Source organism: Plectropomus leopardus, chromosome 24, assembly GCF_008729295.1.
Source record: "Plectropomus leopardus isolate mb chromosome 24, YSFRI_Pleo_2.0, whole genome shotgun sequence".
NCBI lineage: Eukaryota > Metazoa > Chordata > Actinopteri > Perciformes > Serranidae > Plectropomus > Plectropomus leopardus.
Window position 1 is genome coordinate 7,889,667 of NC_056486.1, and position 20,608 is coordinate 7,910,274.

General features: G+C 39.6%; 1 protein-coding gene across 1 annotated transcript in view; it reads right to left on the reverse strand.

The window, feature by feature from the left end:
- Positions 1–3,802: 3,802 nt before the first annotated feature.
- The window catches only part of LOC121962682 (TSC22 domain family protein 1-like), a 30,758-nt gene continuing 13,952 nt past the window's right edge, over positions 3,803–20,608 (reverse strand). The window contains exons 2-3 of the mRNA XM_042512929.1: positions 7,757–7,808; positions 3,803–5,371 (exon numbers count right to left, since the gene is read on the reverse strand). Coding sequence (XP_042368863.1) covers positions 5,105–5,371; positions 7,757–7,808 — 319 coding nt within the window. The 3' untranslated portion in view covers positions 3,803–5,104. The remainder of the gene's footprint in view (positions 5,372–7,756; positions 7,809–20,608) is intronic.

The window sequence follows — 20,608 nt, forward strand, 5'->3', positions numbered from 1 at the left end:
TTTGGGTGATTTATCAATAAAGATCTGTACAGTTCAATTTCTGTCTTGTTTTTTCTTTTGTCTTTATGGTCTCATAACTATTTGTACATTCAAGTGACATCACTGCAGCCTAAATATTCTGACAGCCCAGGCTGTCCTGAAAAAAAAACGATGTATATAACTTCATTGTGCATTGAGAGACTGAGGTTTTAAGTGCATTATTACACAAAAAGTCCAGGCAAACCAAAATTAGGTAAAAACGGCTTAGGGCTCAGGGGGTTAAAAGGAAATATGTGATCACACGCAGCACACACTCGTCTGAAGCTTGAGGGCAGTGAAATATTTTGCACTTTTTTAACCACTTTTCCTCTCTATCAGCGGAAAACATCATGAGGTAAAGGAAAGGTATGAAAAAAAGAAAAACAGATGACTCCAGCCAGCCTGGATCCAGACACCCAAATCACAGATTTCCCACCGTCAGGGAAACAACCGACCGGCCAAAGCTCAGTCAGTGACTTCATTTTGCTACGTATGAAAAATAGAAACTTTCAGAAACGCAGTCAACTCATTACATGTTTCATGTTCATGTACAATTCGACTCCTGTTTGCTGAGTCATGCTTTTTCTGCTGTTTGTGCTATTTCATTTCAGAGTCTGATTTTTTCTACAAAACCTGGTTTTACCCTTTGCACATTTTGGATTTTGCAGCGATGAGGGTGCTGTTAACAGGTTTTCTTCCTCTGTGTGTACAAACATGAAGTGTGTTTATGATCCCTGGACAGTGGACAGGCTAATCCCCTCGTACAGTAGCGTCTCGAGGGGGCTGACAGTCTGGACGCTGCGGGTTTAACCAGCAGGCCACCTGCTTTCTCAGCAATAAGGAGCAGCACAGAGGGAGGTCCAGTTCAGGGGGTGTAAAGAGGATTTTTAGGGTTAATTTGGGGCAGAATAATCTCTGCATGTCTAGAAACAGGGAGCTGGAAAGCTGGAGGTTTCATGTGCATCAGATTGTGTGTGTACTTGTTACTAGAAAGTGTGTATTTTCTGGTTGTACAGTGAAAAAAAAGACTTCATTGATGGATGACAGCACATAAATAATTGCCGTCTATATTTGTGCCTCCAAACATCAGCGGCGGCACAAATAGACGAGGTTAATCCGCGTGTGATCCCCCGGCCTCAGAGTACATCCTGTCCCCGCAGCGGCGTGCTTGAAGAAAACACCTTTTGTCAATGAAACGGGATTTGCGAAAGTGCCATCTGGACAGGAGCTCTGTCTGATCCACCGAGCTGGCTCCGAGGTCAGGACGTGGGATCAGACTGACTTGAGAAGTTAGAGGAGGGCGGGTGGAGGACAGAGGAGGGCAGGTCGAGGTCCTCTAAAGAGACATTAGATCAGGGACCTCAGTTAATTAGATTTCGTCCCAGGACATCCAAACTGGAGCTCTTTGTTGTCCCGTGGTTACATTTTTATCACACACGGTGTGCTAAAAACAAAAAGCTTTTGATTACAGTAGATTCATATCACATTAAGTGGCATATTTCTATTAAAACAACTACAAAACACACAAAAAAAGCTGCTTCTGATTCCTGAACTGAGAGGAAACTGAGCTTCTCTGCAGCTGAACAGGAGGTAAACTGCAGCCTAGAAAACGCTGCTAAAAATATCACAGAGCTGCTGTACCTCGAGGTTAACATTTGGCCTTGAAAAGAAACGTCTGCTGTATTTTCTTGGTGTAAAACGTGCAGTTTATGTGCTGGATTATTGCTGACTTGAATCAGTGTCATTTTGCATGTTAGATTTACAGAGCTGCTGTATGTTTGGACATAAAAAAAATAATCAAAACAAAAAGTCAAAATAACCTGATTTTGTACTTAAAGAGATAATCTTGAGTAATTTGTAGCTGCAACTAAAGATATTTTAATTGTCAATTAATCTGCCCATTATTTTTTCAATTAACAGATTTTTTGTCAGTGAAATGTCAGAGTAGTGAAACATGCTCCGTTTAATTAAAAAAATTACTAAAACTTTTAGCCTATCGAAAGATTTGCCTTTCTCCATTGATTTATGACGTAAATGTCTTTAATCACGTCAAAATAAAAATCTACTTTCATTTTTATGCATGGAAATGCATGTTCTGAACATAACATCACTGTGTTCCCCCCAAAGTCTACGCTAACGCAGTGAAGTATGTTTTCAATTGGATTTATGCCAGCGCAGCTTTTCCATAGGTCTGCTGAAGTATGAAGTATATACTGCATTATCTGTGAATGTTGAGAGGAGATTATAAACATGATTTATAATAATCCTGTCTGAAATTGTACATTAATACTATAGAGACATCACAGCAGAACTATAAACCTATAGGAGATTAAGATGCAGTAAATGGGTTGATATATTATCAAAATATATACTATACTATTTTAATCGTATTTTTTATCACATATGCATATGACTTTATGTATTTTTCTCCTTATATGACTTTTTAATGCCTTTGATGCTCTATTAAAAATAATGTGTGTTTAACTGAGATCAGCTGCCCCTCACTGTCACATATAATCATTTTATGACCTGTTTTTTCGATAAGAAAAAGCACAAACATCCAGTGATTGTTTCTGTGTAATTAAAGCTCATTTTAAAGCTATTTTTAAGATAATTTAACTCCAAAACACACCTCATATTTACAGCACTCTCAGCTGGCTTTCACATGACGTCATTCTATATGTCTGCGCGCTCCCGCTCGCGCGGTCTCCCGACAAGCATGCAGGTCCACGTGCTGTGGGCGGAGCCTCTGTACAATGTCTATGAGGGGCTCGGTCGGATTTAACCAATCAGCAGTCTTCATTTATAGACATAAATATTTACATGGATGGACGCTTCTGCGCATGTGCAATGAGATCTGGCGAGGGAACAGTCATTCATGTCTTTGACTGGGATGTCTGGGTGAACTGGGAGGCTGTGAAGCTTATTTATGCGCTGAAAAGTGTGGAGTGAACAAGAATAATCCATATTAATTTTTACATAATGGAATAAAATGTCAAACGGTACTTGTATAGGAAAGCAAAAAGTTTAAGTAAATTATGTAAAAATTTGTATAAAAAGTTCAGAAACAATAACAAAGAAACTATCTGAAAAAATGCTTCAAAATGTGTAATTATTATTTAACATAATTTGAAACATTTTTGTATAATAATTATAAATATTTATTTTTCCCTATCTTATTTTCTTCTTTTCGTAGACATTTTTTCCTAATTAAAAAAAATATATATATAAAAATATAAATATTAAATCTTGCAACCAGACATCATTTCAGAGGCAAGGGGGGCAGCTTATTGTGAATAAGCTGACTTACTGAGTGAATTATCAACCCTTTTGCATTCAATTGCGTCTGTCATTAGCGGCTGAAGAACCAAACAGCCCCAAACAGCCACAGTATACCGAAGACCGACAAAGTTATTATAATGGTCACAATCATATACTATTAAAATCTGAAGTTTGAGCTGCCAAGCTCTGGTTGAGTTGACACAGAATGACCCTCAAACATTTACAGGGTAAGTAGCCAGAAAATTAGGTGACAACAGCTGTGGAACTGAATCTCAGAGTCCGTCTTATCCTACAGACACCATGTCTTTAGCCAGTTATCACCTGTCCTCACCTGTTGTATCATACATCACTGCAGAGCATGGACTTCTATTTTTTATGAGTTACTTATAGTGTGAATTGCTCTGGCAGATTATTATTTCAATGTTTTCCCAAATTAAGATTAATCAGGCCTGTATCAAACCCCAAACTACACCAGTCTTGAAAAATAAACCCAAAACAGTTCTTTCTTTTTTACTTTTTTGTTTCCACTTTTTATTTGAGGTGCAACTGTCTAGTGCAATTGTAACGTCACATTAGTGATGGGCTGAGGAACATGCACAAAACATCCACGTACTTCTGCGAGGGCATTTTCCTTTTTTTTTTCTTTTTAAATTTATCGCCAAGAGTCTCATCATTTGGGTTCCAGTTGCACCACGACGAGCAACTCAAAACACTTGGCTTGTACAAAAAGACAAAACAAAACAAAACAAAAAAAAAAAATGAAAAAAAAAAAAAAAAAAATCACACGTCCCCAAAATACGTTAAAACAGTCCAGATAATTTGAGTGAGTTGACGGCTAAGGAGAGTTCACGTACAGTACGAGAGGCCGTGTGTCACCGCGGGGAGAGACAGCATCTTAGTGTGGAGGTAAATAAATCCTCGTGTTCCCACCCTGAGTTATGACATCACAGGTAGTTAAAACCTGGTAAACCATAGATATATATATATATATATACATATATTTACACGATAAAACTAAAAAAGCTTATATATGTATCTATGGTTAGAAACCAGGCACTTGGCAGAATTTAATTGTTTTTTTGTTTTTTTTTACAAAGTTCACTACCTAGAAACAGTCATGTCCTACTTATTTGCCTTTCCATCAACACTTTTTCACTATAATTACATAAACAAACACAAACATTTCCCGAAAAAAACCTTGATTCCCTGCATAAATGTTTAACGCTCCATCCACGGACGGGGGGAGAGTGAAGGTGGGGACGGCGACGTGAAAAAGAATTCTCAAAGTGGACGATGAGGAATATATATTTCATGATTCTTATGACCCCGCCAGAGCATCAAGGCGACAAAAATCCCATTCCAGATGGGTCGTACGAAAAGTCCGTCCACCGTTTGTCGTCTGAAAGAAAAAAAGTGCAGCACTAAAAAATAAAAATAAGACAGTAAAAATGGTTAGGCTGATGGACAGGTTGGGGTGGGGCGAAGAGACGATGGCACACAGGTCACGGGGATTCGACATGCGGCGTCACGTTTAGCTCCTTCCTCCCAAGCGACGGCTCAGTTCCCACATGATCACCGTGATTGTCTGAAGCACGTGAAAAAAGCGGACACACACACACACACACACACCGGTGCAACTCTGAAGTCTTTCCGTTAAATTAAATGTGCAACAAAAGAAAAAGTTCATCCTCCGGTGGAAGTGTGCGCTCCTCGCGACGGTGGCATAGTCATCAGTTCACAGTATGGCATGACTCCTTCCTCCTCCTCCTCCTCCTCCTCCTCGTGGGTCTCCTCATCCTCTGTGTTACGCGGACGTGCCGGTGCTCTGTGTGGAGGGGAGGGCTTGCGCGGTTCCGGAGGCCGGGACCGGAGGCTGTGCGGCGCCGGTCGGGGAGCCGCCGGTCTGGACTTGCGCCTGGAACTGAGCCATCTGCTCGGGGCTGGCCAGGTTCTTGAGCAGGTTGTTCTCCTGCTCCAGCTGACTGTTGCGCTCAATCAGCTCCTTGATCTGCTCCTTCAGCACCTCCACCTCCTCGCGCACTGCGTACATCAGGTGGCTCTTCACCAGGTCCTGAGGACAGAGGGAGAGAGGGACGGAGACGATTCGTGACATAAGTCATTGTCAAGCAAACCGCAGTCCTGCTTCAGACTAAACGTGCAAAACTGCCACATACTTTGATTTATTTCAAAAGTGAAATCACATTAGAACGAGAAAATTAGTCATAAAAATGTGATGAATAATTTGCAAATATTTTGAAAACCGACATATTTTATGTTGTATTTTTTGTTGCAGCAAAAGAATTTCCTCTTGTGGGACAATAAAGACCTAAACTGATCGATTCTGTCATTTTCAAGGCAAAAATGCAAAATGTTGAAAAATTAATCAAATTATATATATATGTTATGTTCAATATCCAAATTCCAGGAGCTGCAACATTTCAATGAAGATAAACTGTGTCAAAACATATCATTAGAAAAGTATTGTGTTGCTACGGAGACGCTCTGGCCAACGAATTATATTCCAGATGTAAGAAAACACATTTGTTTGGTACTGACCCAAGAAAAAATGTATATTATATATATATATAAATATATATATATATATATATATATATGGTGGACATAAAATGCTAAATTTACCATTTCTACTAAAACTGTGACTCATGTTGTCATCGCAGTGTCAAAATAAAAAATAATAGCAAAATGATTATATTTTTTTTTTGCATATTGTGCAGGTCAATTCAAAAGTGAAGATGTTTTGCTTCTCTCTCATTTATATCTTTGTAAATCAATATTTTGGGGGGTTTGGACTGTTGGTCAGACAAAAGAAGCAATTTAAGGGCGTCACCTCGTGCGTGAGGAAAATTTGACAGCCATGTCCTCCGCTGTCTCTTTGTCATTTTAAAGGCTAAACCAAATTCTTAGCAATTAATTTCAAGTCAATTAACCGACAAACATGTCGATCAACTGGTAAATGAATGGCATCTTTTTTGATTATCCATTAATCATATTAAACATAATGTGACTTAGTTTATTACACATGAGAATTCACTACTTTTCTGTCACTCATATCATTGTAAACTTAATATTTTGGGGGTTTTGGACAGTTGACCAGACAAGAGAAGTAATTTAAGGGCATAAACTCTGAGGAATTTAATCGGCATTATGGTGCTTTTTTGACATTTTGAAGGCTAAATGGAATTATTATCAATACAATAATCAGTAGCAAACAACTGACCAACATATCAAATGAATGGCAAGTATTTTAATAATTGATTTATCATATTAAACATAATGTGGTTCCAGTGTCTCAAATGTGGTGATATACTGTTTTTTTGTGTTTCATATCAACATGTTCTTTGGACAAAAGAAGCAACATGAAAATGTAACTTTTGTCTTTGGGGAATTGTAATTGGCATATGTTTGACATTTTGTAGATTAAATGATTATTAATTAACAGAAGAATCTGACTGAATATATAATAAAAATGGTAGCAGCCCAGTCACTCACTCCATGATTCATGCATACTTCTTCTTTCTATTTCCGAAAATACATTTTGGCTCATCCATGTTTTTTTTAAGATTCTATATATAAATCTAGTAACCACGAGAGACTTCCTCCTGGCAGAAAAACTGACTCAGAAACATGCATCATAAATCACCTCAGTCTTGCACAGCACATGCAATGCTTGAGAGGTGAAAAAAATCATGCATCCCTCAGAAAAAGGTGGCTTTTTCGCAGAGAAGCAGCTGCGATGGTGTGAGCTGTGCCAGGCTGCTAAAGGAGGATTTAATCATCTGAGCATCCCCTCCTCTGTGTCCCGCCCCGCCTCCTCCTCCTCCTCCTCCTCCTCCCTGCCCCCGTACGCAGCGAGGGAACAAAATGTTCCTGCACCGGGGTGGGAGGAGCCAATCACCGGCGGAGTTATTTATACTGAGCCGCGGGGAGGCTGCTGCTTGCCTAGCAACACGGGACAGAGAGGAGGGGGACGGGACAGAGAGGAGGGGGACGGGACTGTGGATGTAAATGCATGAGAAAGAGAGAGAGGGGATAGCGTGTGAACCTCAGCCTGCCCCACATCGAGCTGCAAGCCGGAGGTCATCACTGTGAATCGTGACGGAGCGGAAACACCGTCAGGTGCATATATGCGGGGTTATTTTACGCATTTTTATATGAATTTCTAATAAATCCACGTCTAAAACACAGAAAAGCACCTTCCTTCATTCATACATTCATTCCTCAAGAGCAACTTTTCACCTCCTATAATTAACCTTATAATAAAATCATGCCACTATCTTAAAAATATGATTTCATAGGGAGGCCAAACATGTCAAAACGAAAGCATAAAGAGGAGAAAGAGCTGTGTGAGTCCACCTCGGTGCTTGTCTTACATAACACCGCTGTGACATGCATGTAAAGAAACACACGGGCCTATTTACACATTTGAATTGCTTACCATTGCCTGTTCAATCTTGTTGTCAATGGCCACCACACTTGCGCCGGAAGAGCTGCAAAAACAGAAAGAAAAATAGGTTTAGATTTACAAAACAACGTAAGTGGTTATGAGCTGATTGCTGCAGGATGGATTTGGGGAAACTCCATCATTTGTGGTACAGACGAGACTGCGGTTTTATGCAGACAAATTGAAAAAAGAGGTTATGAGGCTGTCATAAAGAAATAAACAGCTGCAACAAAGCACACTGAGGCTTTGACTTTGATGGCGAAGAATCAATGAGCCTCATTTTAATCCATCACCGCATTTAAGGCACACTGCGCAGAAATTTACCTATTGTCAACCCTGACTGATGCACTCTCCTTCCCGAGCACAGAGGACAGAAACGATATCGAGAAATTCCTCAGCTGACAAACGCCAAGATCCATCGCCACTGTGTAACATTGGGAATTCATGCTCTCCAGCCCATTAAAACCCCCGAAGGCGCTTCCCCGGCTGCGCAAACTGGAGCACCAGCGGTATAAAAGTAGAAAAATAGCGCATTATTGAGGGCAGGATGTCGGGTCTGCTCTCCGGGAGCCCGTAGAGCTCGCAGCCGGGACGGAGCACACAAAAGACTGAGCGGCGGGCTGCAGCTCCGCGCACCGCGGCTCCTCTCTGGATGATGCGTGCAGGGGAACAGCGCCAGCAGCTCCCTGATTGGCGGAGAGTGGAGCTCATTAACATAATTTATGCGCGGAAAGGCCGCTGATTGGAGGAGAAGTTGCTGATTGGAATAATGCATGCAGCATCTCTGTACCTGCTGCACCGTCCACTTTAACAGTGGTTTGCAACAAGTCCAGCCACACGGTCCAGATTTGTCCTTAGAATAATATCAAGGTCCGCACATTAAGAGAAATGACTACATTTTCAATTTTATTTGACAATATTTGAACACATGGGCTTAAAACAAAATTAGGTAAAACATATGAGAATAAAGCGCTTGTTTTTAATATTTAAAAAGTGCTTTACTCTCATAATATGGGAAAATGTGGGGGTTTTCCTATTTTTTATCATTTTTATTTTTTAAATTTTTTTTTCTTTCTTATATAATTTTGAGTTTTTGGATGTTTTTTTCTCTTTTTTCCCCAAGTAATTTTGAGGCTTTTTGGATTTAAAAAAGATTTTAAAAAATGTTTCAGCACATTTTCCTAAATTTCCACTACTTATATTTACTTACTTTCACTTAAGTACCATTTTCAATGTAGGACTTGTACTTACTCAACACAGAATTTTTTACAAAGCATTATTAAGTAAAGGATCTAAATACTCCTTTCACTACTGCAGAGTGCAGAATAAAAGAGGGGACTTCCTCATCTTTAACAAGACTAAAGCAGCAATTTAACAACAAAAATGTTACTTTAAGTGTCTGATTTGCACTCAAACGGAGATACAAATATGCAACCTTGCTTAAATGTGAACTGCAGGTGATGGCAAAACTGAACAATGTCTCCACCTATTGGTTATAACTCATGTATTAAAGGGTCACACACACACACACACACACACACACCAAAATGACTCTCACATTGTAATTTAAGTAATCAATTGCCCTCTATCTGACCCCTGTGTTACCGCTGACCTCAGCACTGTTCAGCTGTGAGAGTAATTAAACATTTACACTAAAAAACAGTCGTCAGTAGAAGAGTCCGATGACAGTCGAAACAGTAGAAGCTTCTTTGTCCTCTTTAGACCAGTTTGAGTGAAATGGGAACACGTTGTACAATAAAACAGGACCGCCCCCCTGCTCTCTGTCAGGGGCGATCACAAATTCTGTGATACGTGTGAACATTTGTGTGATGTGTGACAGAGCTGAGACGCTGATTCAATTGACAATAATTCTGATAATAAATGACTTGTCAATTTAATTTATCAAACAAAAATCACAAGTCTTTGCTGGTTTCAACCACTCAAACCTGAGGATGTACGGGTTTTTCTGTTTCTATGGTTGTATATGGATCTTTAGGGTTTGGGAAAATAAGACATCAGAGGACATCAACTTGGACTCATGGACAGGGACTTTTTTTTCACAATTTCATGACATTTTAGAGCCTGAACGTTCCATTAATCAATAAAATAATGAAAAGATAAATAGTAGATCTAAAAAAAATAGTTAGCTTAAGTCTCAAAAATATAAAAATCTTATTGTGTCAACATTTTGTGAAAGCACCAATAGCCAACTCTGATCATAATATTGACATCGAGGCATTTGGTAAAAAAATGCTGTTATATTTAATATTCTCAATATCACTCAGCCCAACTTGTCAACTTATCCATTAATGGACTGATCCTTTCAGCACTAGAAGAAATATAACGGATCAAAATTGCCTGAAAATATTTAAAGTAGAAAGTAAACAATTATTTATTCAATTACTTGATAATATAGTTGTTTTTTTAAAGCAAAAAATTGCAAAACATTGACTTGGTTACAGCACCTTAAACATGAATAACTTGAGGATTTAATCGTCTGTGATATTAAATGGCATATCTTTTTTTTTTTTGACTGTTAATTGGACATAAAAAGTGATCTGAAGACCACCAGGAATTTGTAAGGACATTTTTGAGAAGACGTATCAAATAATCAGGAATATAATCTCCTGAATTATTGATTAAATATGCAATTAATAATTGTTAGTTGCAGCTGAAATTTGAAGAGCTGTGGTACCTTAGATAAGTCTAAAACATGTTAATGACGCACATTAAGCTTTACACATAGGGCAGATTTTCTGTTCTTTATGAGTTACTTTTGGGTATAAAGTAGCAGCTAATCGTGTTTATCTTGAATGACTTATTATACTAACGTGTAGGTGGACTGATGCCGTCATCATGGGAACTTACAGTTCCGATAAACATCACACAAAGAAAAGGAAGTAAATTTAGTGTAAACAACGGTCCAGATAAAAAGGCAGAAACTAACACAACTGTTCCTGCCACAATCAGTGTGGGTTTTTTTCCTGCCAGCACAGACACATTTTAATATAATCAGTGTGACCTCTAACTGCTGTTTATTCACACCTTTCAGTGACTTTGACTGGACAGTGACGAGATCTTTGAGGGCACGTCAGGAGCTGATTTCAGACACCTTTAAGCACCTTAGCTGTTATGTCAGCCTCTGGCGGGAACGCTCGCTGATTCAGGAAGTGGAACTGTGTCAACATGGGCGATCAGAAACGTGTCTTTGTATTTCTGGACTTAATAATAAGAGAACTTTGATGGGATAAGTGACTTTACAGGGTGTCTACAGGTACCAGACAACAAAAATTAAAGCTTTTAAGACCTTTTCAAGACTGATTATTGGGTTTATGTTGCTGATTTGAAGACCCGGCAAGGCCACAATAAATAGACCAATAAAAACTATGTGCTTGCTATTGTGTTTTTTTTGTTTTTGTTTTTAAATTGCTTCTTAAAACCCATTTTTTTTAGACTTGCTTTAATGTGATGTTCTCTTTTTATTTATGTTTTATTTATTTAATTTCCTTTTATTTTGTCGTTTTATTGCTTTTGTAGTTTTTGGTCTTTTTATCTGTATTTATTTTGACATTTTGTTTCCTATGTCTTGCATTTTTTTGACCTTGTGTTTTAAATCAACTACCATAGTTTTGTCTCAGTTATGTTAGGACAGTTCAGCTTTCTGTTGTTACATTCCCTCCGAAATATCCTGTTTTTACTTTGCTTGTTGAGACCCTTTGTACTATTATTATCATTATTATTGCAATAATTATTATTCTTAAAAAATATATTTTTATTTTTATTTTTTATTGTTCCACTGATTACTTGTCATGATAATATGTACAACTGTCAAATTGTAGATACAATTTGACAGTTGTCCCACACTGTGCCACAGCAGCACTTACCTAATATAGACACTTGTGCCTTAAAAAGTTACTTTGCAGTAACTAATTCCTTTTACATGTAGCAGTAAGCTGTAAAGTTGTTCGATTACTTTTGAGAGAAGTAATAAGCAACTGTAACTGACTACCTGTTTTCTCTATCTTGCACAGCACTCAGGGCCGTAATCTTCATTTTTTCTGTATTTGTGCATGTTTCCAGAAAGCTTGCAGATACTGACAAAATAGATCAGAATTGCTGTAGATCATGGAGCAGTGAAGCATAGCTCAAATGAAATAAGACCGAAGGAGACGACGAAGAAATTGAAACAATGGCGAGACAAAACTTATCGGTAATATATAAAAATACATAGTAATATATGGTAAAATTAGTGATAAAAAATCTCTGGCAACGTTGGGATAAATATAATGGCCACACAAACACCGTTTGAAGGTACAATATTGTGACCTCCGCCACTGTCGCCTCATTTGTTGTTGTGTGAAACCTTTAACTCTGCCCTCTAGTGCTATTTATTGACTGTATTATGCCAATATAAAGGACACATGGAAGTATGGGGACAGTGTCCTTTACAATGGCTGAAATGGACGTATCTATTTTCATATGTAAGGAAGTATTAATGAGTCTTATGACTCACAAACTTCATTTAGGACAACTTAATTTTAAAGAATTTTGTACTGAATTCTCCTTTTTTTATTTCTCCCAAAAAGAGCAGCATGTCATGCATGCACTGTTGTAGAGACAAATTCATATACGCTTTTGCAAAAATAAAAACATGAGGAGGACGATATTAAACACTGTAGAGAAATGGGATGTTTGGGGCAAAACAAAAAATCAGCAAGTCATCTGTTGGACAAATGTGTTTTTGTAGGTTGTAGATTTCATGTTGGACAGGATACTGGTTTATTGGGTCTGGGAGACTGAAGTCTGTTGGTGGTGTGAGCAAGGGGAAGCAAATGTGGGCTGACTGGATCAATTGAGGAACTGGAACATAATGTTTATTATCTCTGGCAGTTGAGATTGGAGGGAAAAATTAAACTGAAAGAAAGCAGGCGAGATAAAGTTCTGGTCTGCATCTGTTCAGGGCCACGTTACAGTGAACGTACATCAGTCCGGCTCTCACACAGTCTGGCGGAACAACATGCATGTGCAGAAGCAAGAACACGGTGTCCTCCAACACACTGACAGCCCTTCGGGGCTGCAGAGCGGCTGAATGCACATGCTGAGGTGATGTGCTGCAGGTAGAGGCGTCACACTCACATGCTAACTTTGAAAACCGTTGTCTTGATAAATGCTTTGACGTAGCTTGCATTTTTATCACTAAACAACAAACAAAAACAATCACCTGGATGCCACCACAACGATCAGAAACATCAACACAAAGCTCCTCGCTTAATCCTTGACCCCCCACTACACCGTCGACGACCCCCCGACAACGTGACAACACCACAGCCATCGTTACCTCTTCAGATGCTTCTCCAGCTCCCAGAAGAGCAGCTTCAGGGCCATGGCGTCCCGGCCCTGCGCTCCTCCTGCCCCGGCCAGCCCCTTCTCTCTCATTGAGGCTAAAACACACACTCCAACCAAAGCTGAGGGCCCCCCGCGCCCGCCCAAAACACCCCAAAACCACCACTGCACCTCCACCGTCCTCCTGACCTGCGCCCTTTAACCCCGACCCCGTCGCCCCGTAGCTGGTGGGAGATTCACATAGGGGACCAACAATGGAGGACGGGGATGGGAGTGTGTGTGCGTACAAGGGGAGCCCTCCTGATTGCCCCCGTACTAAATCAGACTCTCAGACGATTGGGTGCACAGTGAGGGGAAATAGCTGGGTGGGGTGTGATGTCACTGAGTCATGTCACCTCCCCTTCTGTTGTTATATAAACTGTCAGAGGAGATTAGGGTGAGCCGTCCAATAGGATGAGCTACTTCTGACCACACACCCCGCTAGCACGCTCAAAGCCGCCTGCAAGCCACTCCCTTCGCTCTGCAAGCCCTTGTTTGTTTCCTGCAACATCCTCTCCATGATGGCGATGGACACAGGAGTGGTGCTCGGGCCAAAACGGGCCATTTGAGGACAAGATTGTCCATGCAAAAAAAAAAAAAAAAACGGTCAGAAGAATATATCATAGTAATATTAATTTCCACTTTCACTGACTTAAATATTTTAATCAGCTTTATTCCTAATCATACCTACCAAATATTTATTAATTTTCAGAATTTTGTTTACATGATGCCATTTTTATTTTTTTATGGAAAATAATAATTAAAAAAAGTTATTTTCTGTATACTAAATGCAAAGTGGAATTTTTATATTTATTTCTTTACAGTATGAGAGATGTCAATAATCAGCAACAACACTGACTAGGATGCAATGTTAATTCTTGTGTTGTTTTATTTTTTTAAATTCTATTTTAAAAACGCTCCATAAATAAAATGTTTTATTATTATTATTATAATAAGTAGTAGTAGTAGAACTGTTATTATTATTATCATTAGTAGTAGTGGCATTAGTAGTACTTCAGTTTTGCTACATTGGTCTGCAGAGCCCATTGTGGAAAGCAGGAAAATAGCATGTATTTGCCCTATACCGAAAACATCTAGAAATTATTCAATACCGTGAAAAAATGTAAAAAAATACAACTTTGAAGCCCTGGCTCTATACTGAAAGCACGGTATCACAGAATGCATGACTTTGTGCTGCAATGGCTGTGGGATCAATACTTGTGGTTTTAATGGGTTTCAATGGGGGACATTTCTGTCCCACAGGTGCTCAGAGGGTGTTTTTTGGCTACACTGTTTATAATTGACTTCATGTGAGAGCTGAGGGTCAACTTCCAGAAAAAAACCCTCACACCTTTGACAAATTTTATGCCATATGCATTAAAACAGCCTACATTATTGAAAAAAATGTCCCGAAGGGTGTACACCCCTTAAGTTATCTCAAGGAGAATGTGTATGTTGCACCAGGCATGCCTTCAGCCGCGTTGTCACTCCGCATCAGTGGATGCACACCGGACGCACACACACTCGCAGTGTGAGTCTCCTCTGGAGCACGGCTCACGTGTACCTCCATGTTGGAGATAAAAAAGGGCTCGCACGTGGAGAGCAGCCTGAACAAAGACGATCAAAACAAAACTCAAAGGGCACGAAAAACTCAAAGCATCAAAACTGCAAAAATAAACAGCGTCAAGTGCTGAGAGTGTTGAGTCCAGGAAGTGTTGGGAACAAAAGGAGGACATTGAAGATGGAGCGCCGTTGTGGAGAGCACAAAATGGCGGCGAGGGGCGCGGAGTGAGTTTGTTGATGGGATTGAGCTCAATGCATGCAGTGAAATTATTAACCTCATTAGGTGGAGGTCACATACTCTTTTCTTCCTTTCACTGTATGTGTCGCTAATCCAGAAGAGAGTCAAGGGCCAAAAACAAGAGCGTCAGGAGATTTTTAGAAGGAAAAGAAACTCAAAAAATGGCTCTAAATATAGCATTTCATGAGTTATGGTGCATACAATCTACTCAAAAGCATCCTAATTATCTTAAGTTTGTCTTTTAAAGACAAATCTTTTCACATAATGTATATCTGAACATTGTGTACTTTCAGGTCTGGGGTCACAGTACGCATGCCCGCTTGGAACAAAAGCCTCAAAACTCGTCTGAGAGGAGCGCTCGCTGAAGTGGACACAGTTGACTTTCAGCCAATCGCTGCCGGTCGCAACAACTCTGCCAATGGCAAGACACTGACGTCACAGTATCGCAGATGGGATGCTTTCATTCATTATGTATCCACGTCCGTCCACAGCTTGTGTGTGTGGCATGTGCAAAGGGCTGCTGACCCATATATTACCTAACCACGATGGTAAAGCTCAGTGTATACATGTGGGAGGCTTAAACAATAGACTTCTGTGATAGTGTCATTTTAATGCCAAATTAAAACCTTCCTTATTGGCCAGGTGACTGAGCTGATCTTCCACCAAGCTATTATCAGTTAGGTAATGAGCTCTCCACTTTGCCAAACTGTGGATAAAACACTTAACAGGAAGCTCTTTCTTAAGGTTTTAACAAAACATCGCTCCACAGCATCATCACCCGTCACAAAATGCTTCCTGCTCCACACAAACACGGACATCTTCATAAAAAACACTCACGGGCTATAAGACTGAGTGGAAAACGAAAGGGTGGTGGTGCACGTCATCTTCGCCACACCCTGTGCAGCTTACATAAGGGCGGATGTGTAGCCACAGTGTGGCACCAGACAATGTGGATGAATGGAAAAGAACAAATGCATTGCCCACACAGTTAAAAATATAAAGTCTCACTGCAGAAACAGAAGTGAACTACCTTTCAGAAAAGTCACACCTATCTTACGAATCATGGGTGTTTTAGGCTTTTAACTTTAAGAAATGCAAAGTTTTTCTTACATTTTGTAGGAAAACAATGATTGCTATTACCATTTTAATGGCAATGTTGTTGTTTATAGTTTTAGGTCACACGAGAGGTGGACTCTGATGTGTTACTTGTCAAGCGCATCACGCCTGTCGTGCTTCTGCAGTGCCAGCATGCAGCTGAAGCTCAGAAACGTGAGCGACAAGATGCTGCCGTTGTTTGGTTGTGTGTAAAAATGAAAAAGCAGCCCTATAGCACGATCTCCGTGTAAAAGGGGCTCGTGTTTCTCCAACGTCGTTCCGACTTGTTGCGGACAGACAACTAGCTCTGCACCCGCAAACAAGTTTTTTGTCTGATAAGATCAGATTCAGATGCTCAGGAGGATTTTACCAGGAGCTGAATTATCTACAGAGGTCCCTTCCTTTCCAAAGAAATGGATGAGGTGATTGAAACTGGCAGAAACACTGAATTAAGCAGTTTCATGTTAAAAAAAGTTTCTCCAATGCAGTTTGGCATGTAGGAGAGCACCTTTATTTACGATTTTTTTGGGTGGCTTTTTTGGCCTTTATTAGACAGGACAGCCACTGTGTGAAAGGGGGAGAGAAAGAGAGAGAGAGAGAGAGGATAACACGCAGCAAAGGGCCGAGGGTGACACTGAATCTGCGGTCGCTGCGACAGGGACACGGCCTTTGTACATGGGGCACCTGCTCCACCAGGTGAGCTTGTGGGCGCCACTTTTCTCTGATAACGTTCAGAAGGATTTTAGCAGGAGCCGAATTATCCCCAGAGGTCTCTTCCTCTCCAAAACAAACAGAACTATCGATTTAAACCAATAAAAACACAGAAAAAAGCATTTTCACAATAAAAACATTACCAGTTTTTCTCCAATGCTTTTTCCTCTGATAACTCAAGATTTCGACTTTTAGGAGGACTTTACCAAGACCTGAATTATCCACAGAGGTTTTTCCTCTCCAAAACAAATGGGCCAGGTCACTTAAACTGGTAAAAACACTGAATAACGCCATTTCAAATGAAAAAATCTGTGTTTTTCCAACACCACTCATCGCAGAAGGGTTGCTGATTATGGTAGCTGAGAAGTCAACAGGACTGATCTAGAAGCATGTACTACAGAAACAAGGAAATCTCTGCAGACAAGGACTCACTCCCCATGCAGATCTAAATGTCTCATTCAAAGGTTCCAAAAACACGACAGTTCTTATTTTCAGGTGATTATACACTATAGAAAACATGCTTATTATATACAGTTTCTGCCAATATACCATCCTAAATCCTACACACTGGACCTATAAGAGAGTATAAACTATATTTACTACTATTTACTTTTTTTTTTAAATCCACACAAAAGTCTAGAAGAGCGAAGGAGAAAATATGTTTAAGCTCCAGCTGCTAGCTGTTCCAGAAAAGTGTAAAATCAACAGTGGGAACAGAAACCTAAATGCCTCGCTGTACATACACTAGAAGGCGTCTCTACCTCTTTACCATAACCCTTCCTTTATTCAGTCTCACAAAAGCAGCCAGCTGAGTGTAAGTAAGGCTTCCGCCTCACTTTATTGTGCCGTTTGAGTGAAAGCAGAGCCGGGCCATCACTCAGGCTGTAGTGTGTGGTCCTGAAAAGGATCCAACTGTAGGTTATATTAAAATGTGAAAGGGCTGGATGAAGGAAGACGTCACCAAGCAATTAGGGAATTGACTGGAAACCAGGAGAACATGAAAGTAATCTCCGCAAACACCACTGACGATATTAGGTTCATTTTTTCATTCTCTGTTCTCCTCCTTGCATCCCTCTTTTTTTTTGAAACCGGTTTGTGTGCCGCTCTGTGATTCGCCTGCCTCCTTACGCATCACTTGTCCTCAAGCAGTTGGGAGACATGCGTGTGTGTCCCGCTTGTGTGTGAGGCTATGTTTGCAAACTGGCGGGATCCGGTTTCAGAGGCTTTGAGCACTGACATTTTACACAGAGGAGAACCAAGGCCGACAGCAAGATCAACTGCACACATACACACACAAAGAGACACTAAAGCAAGGGAAGAGTGGTTTTAACTTCCAGCTTTACAGAAGAAATGAACAAGATTTGTTGAAAAGAAAAGTGACAATTACATAATCAAGTTTGGATCTTAAGCATGCAATCATGTTTCCGTTTTCAAGGTATAATTCATGAGTGGGTGCAGCGTACAAAGGTAGCAATCAAAAACAGCCTCCACTTGCTTGCAACTGGGTATAATCTCCCTTGATCTTTGCCCAAACAGACACACAGACAAAACAAAGAGCAGGAACGCCCCAAAACTCAACCAGCTCTCATGGCATCACAGAGCTCCGGGGCAGCAGCTCTCTGGAGCGTAAGTGAATCGGTCTCTGCCATGCACGCAATGCCTTACATAACCAGCCTCTGTGCCATATGGGCCACTACAGAAAGACGGGGAGGAAAAGGAGGCTCAGCTCCAACATCTACACTAGTTCAGTGATGCTGCAGACATGCCTTGTTCTTCTGATGGATGAGGTTTTAACTTAAACACCCTCACACATTCATCATCCACAATGAAATGTGGACACATTTTTAACAGAGGTAAAAATAACAGAGGGTTTTTTTCTCCTATGTAGAGCAAGGAAAGTGGTAAAAAATGGGATTTCTTTTGTTTGCGTGTTTGAAAATCAGGTCAATATGTCAAGAATAAAGTCCTCTGGTCCATAAAATTGCGTCCTTTGATTGAACAGTAACCACTGATACCCCTGCATCTGTCCATCACCAACTATTTCATTTGGCGTAAATCCAAGTTCGAAGTTTCTCGAAAACAGAATCAATTTTCTGCACAATCTCTTAACCACACTGTGTTTTCGTGCTAAAAGAGAAGTTGTTTTTTTTTTATATACTAAAACTGCTTCTAAAGTACAACTATACCAATTAATCTACCCAAGGCATTTTGTAAAGGCACCCATATGCACTCACGCTAGTTTGACTTTAATCTTAATATATAAACTGTATTCTAAGGGTTCACCGATATATTTGGTTTTTCAGGGCAGATACCGATTATTAGTAGTTAATGTGACCAATACCTGATATTTGGAACTGATATGCATTTACAATCAAAATGAAAATCTTTCTGTTAAAATTGAGAATTTCGATAATATAACAAATACAAAACTTCGTTTTAATGCCTTTCGCAAATTTTTTAATCCAAACTGAAACTTTCATCCCTGATATTTTACAAAGTAAAAGTTCCTCCCATGCAGGAACTTTCTTTGCACTTTTTGATTAATTAATTTTACTGGCGATCATCAAAATAAAACACCAACACAGGTAATCTGCAAAATGCCAAATATCAGCCCTGATAATAGGCCAGGCCAATAATCTGTCGACCCCTTTATTTTCAGTATTTTGACTTAATTCTTTACAGTTAAACTTAATATGACAATTTGACTTTATTGTCGATATGGGATTTCAACTTTTTTCTTGACATTTCGACTTTGTTCTCAGCTTTATGACTTCATTTGAAATTTCGACGACATTCTCAATATTTTGATTGTATTCACTAAATGCAAAAAAAGAAGAGAGAACTGACAAAAAACCACCTTCCTCTTTTGATTTCTTTTTCTCATGCCTGGCACTAATACCAAAAACTGACTTTATTCTTGACATTTTAACTTTGAGGTTAATTGTGTGAAATTTAGGCCAATTTTGTGGCATCTAGCAGTAACAGAGTGCAACCAGCTGAAACTTTTTCCTGATTAGGACTCCTGAAGTGTTCATTGTTCAGGAGGGAGCTGAAGTATTATAATTTTATTCAAATGTCTAATAATGAAAGTTTAAGTATATTCTTGTTCTCTATAAAAGCAAAAAGATCTTATTTTCCTTTTTCTCTAAGCCTGGCCCTGACACTCTTCCATACATGCATTTATATTAGGTCTGCAATTAACAACGGGTTTTATTATGATTTTCCTGATTTATCATTAACTGTTTGGTCCAACACATGTCGATGAACAGTGAAAGTGCCCTTCACAATTTCCATGAGCCCGAGGTGAAGCCAGTTTTGCCTGATCAACAGTCCGAAACCACAAGAGATTCAGTTTACTATGACGTAAAACAAAGCTAAAGAAATACAGCATATCCTAAAAATTTAGCAGCTAGATTCAGTGCTAGAAAAGTGCTTGAATTTGTTGAAATTAAATGACAATCTATGAAATGACTCATCATTTCAGTTCTGGCATGTATGCACCCACAAACTCACAAAAGGAAAGACACTGAGAAGCAAGCATGCTTGGATTTTACGCTGGCACAAATACTGGCGATGAAAGGATTACACAAAATCTGGCTAAAATCAATAAAGATTCCTCCTGCTTCAATTTCTGCTCATACATCCCACCAACTGTAAAGCATGCTCTTAGTATGCATATTTGCAAAAGCTTTGTATGCACACACACGAGCAGACAAAAATAATTTCTGGCTCTTTGTGACAAATTTCACACACAAAATTGGGACAGCCCCCGACTCTCCCTCTAATCCGTGTTAAAATAAACATTATACAATCAAACATTACACAACCTCACGACGCACTCACAACATTAAAAACGT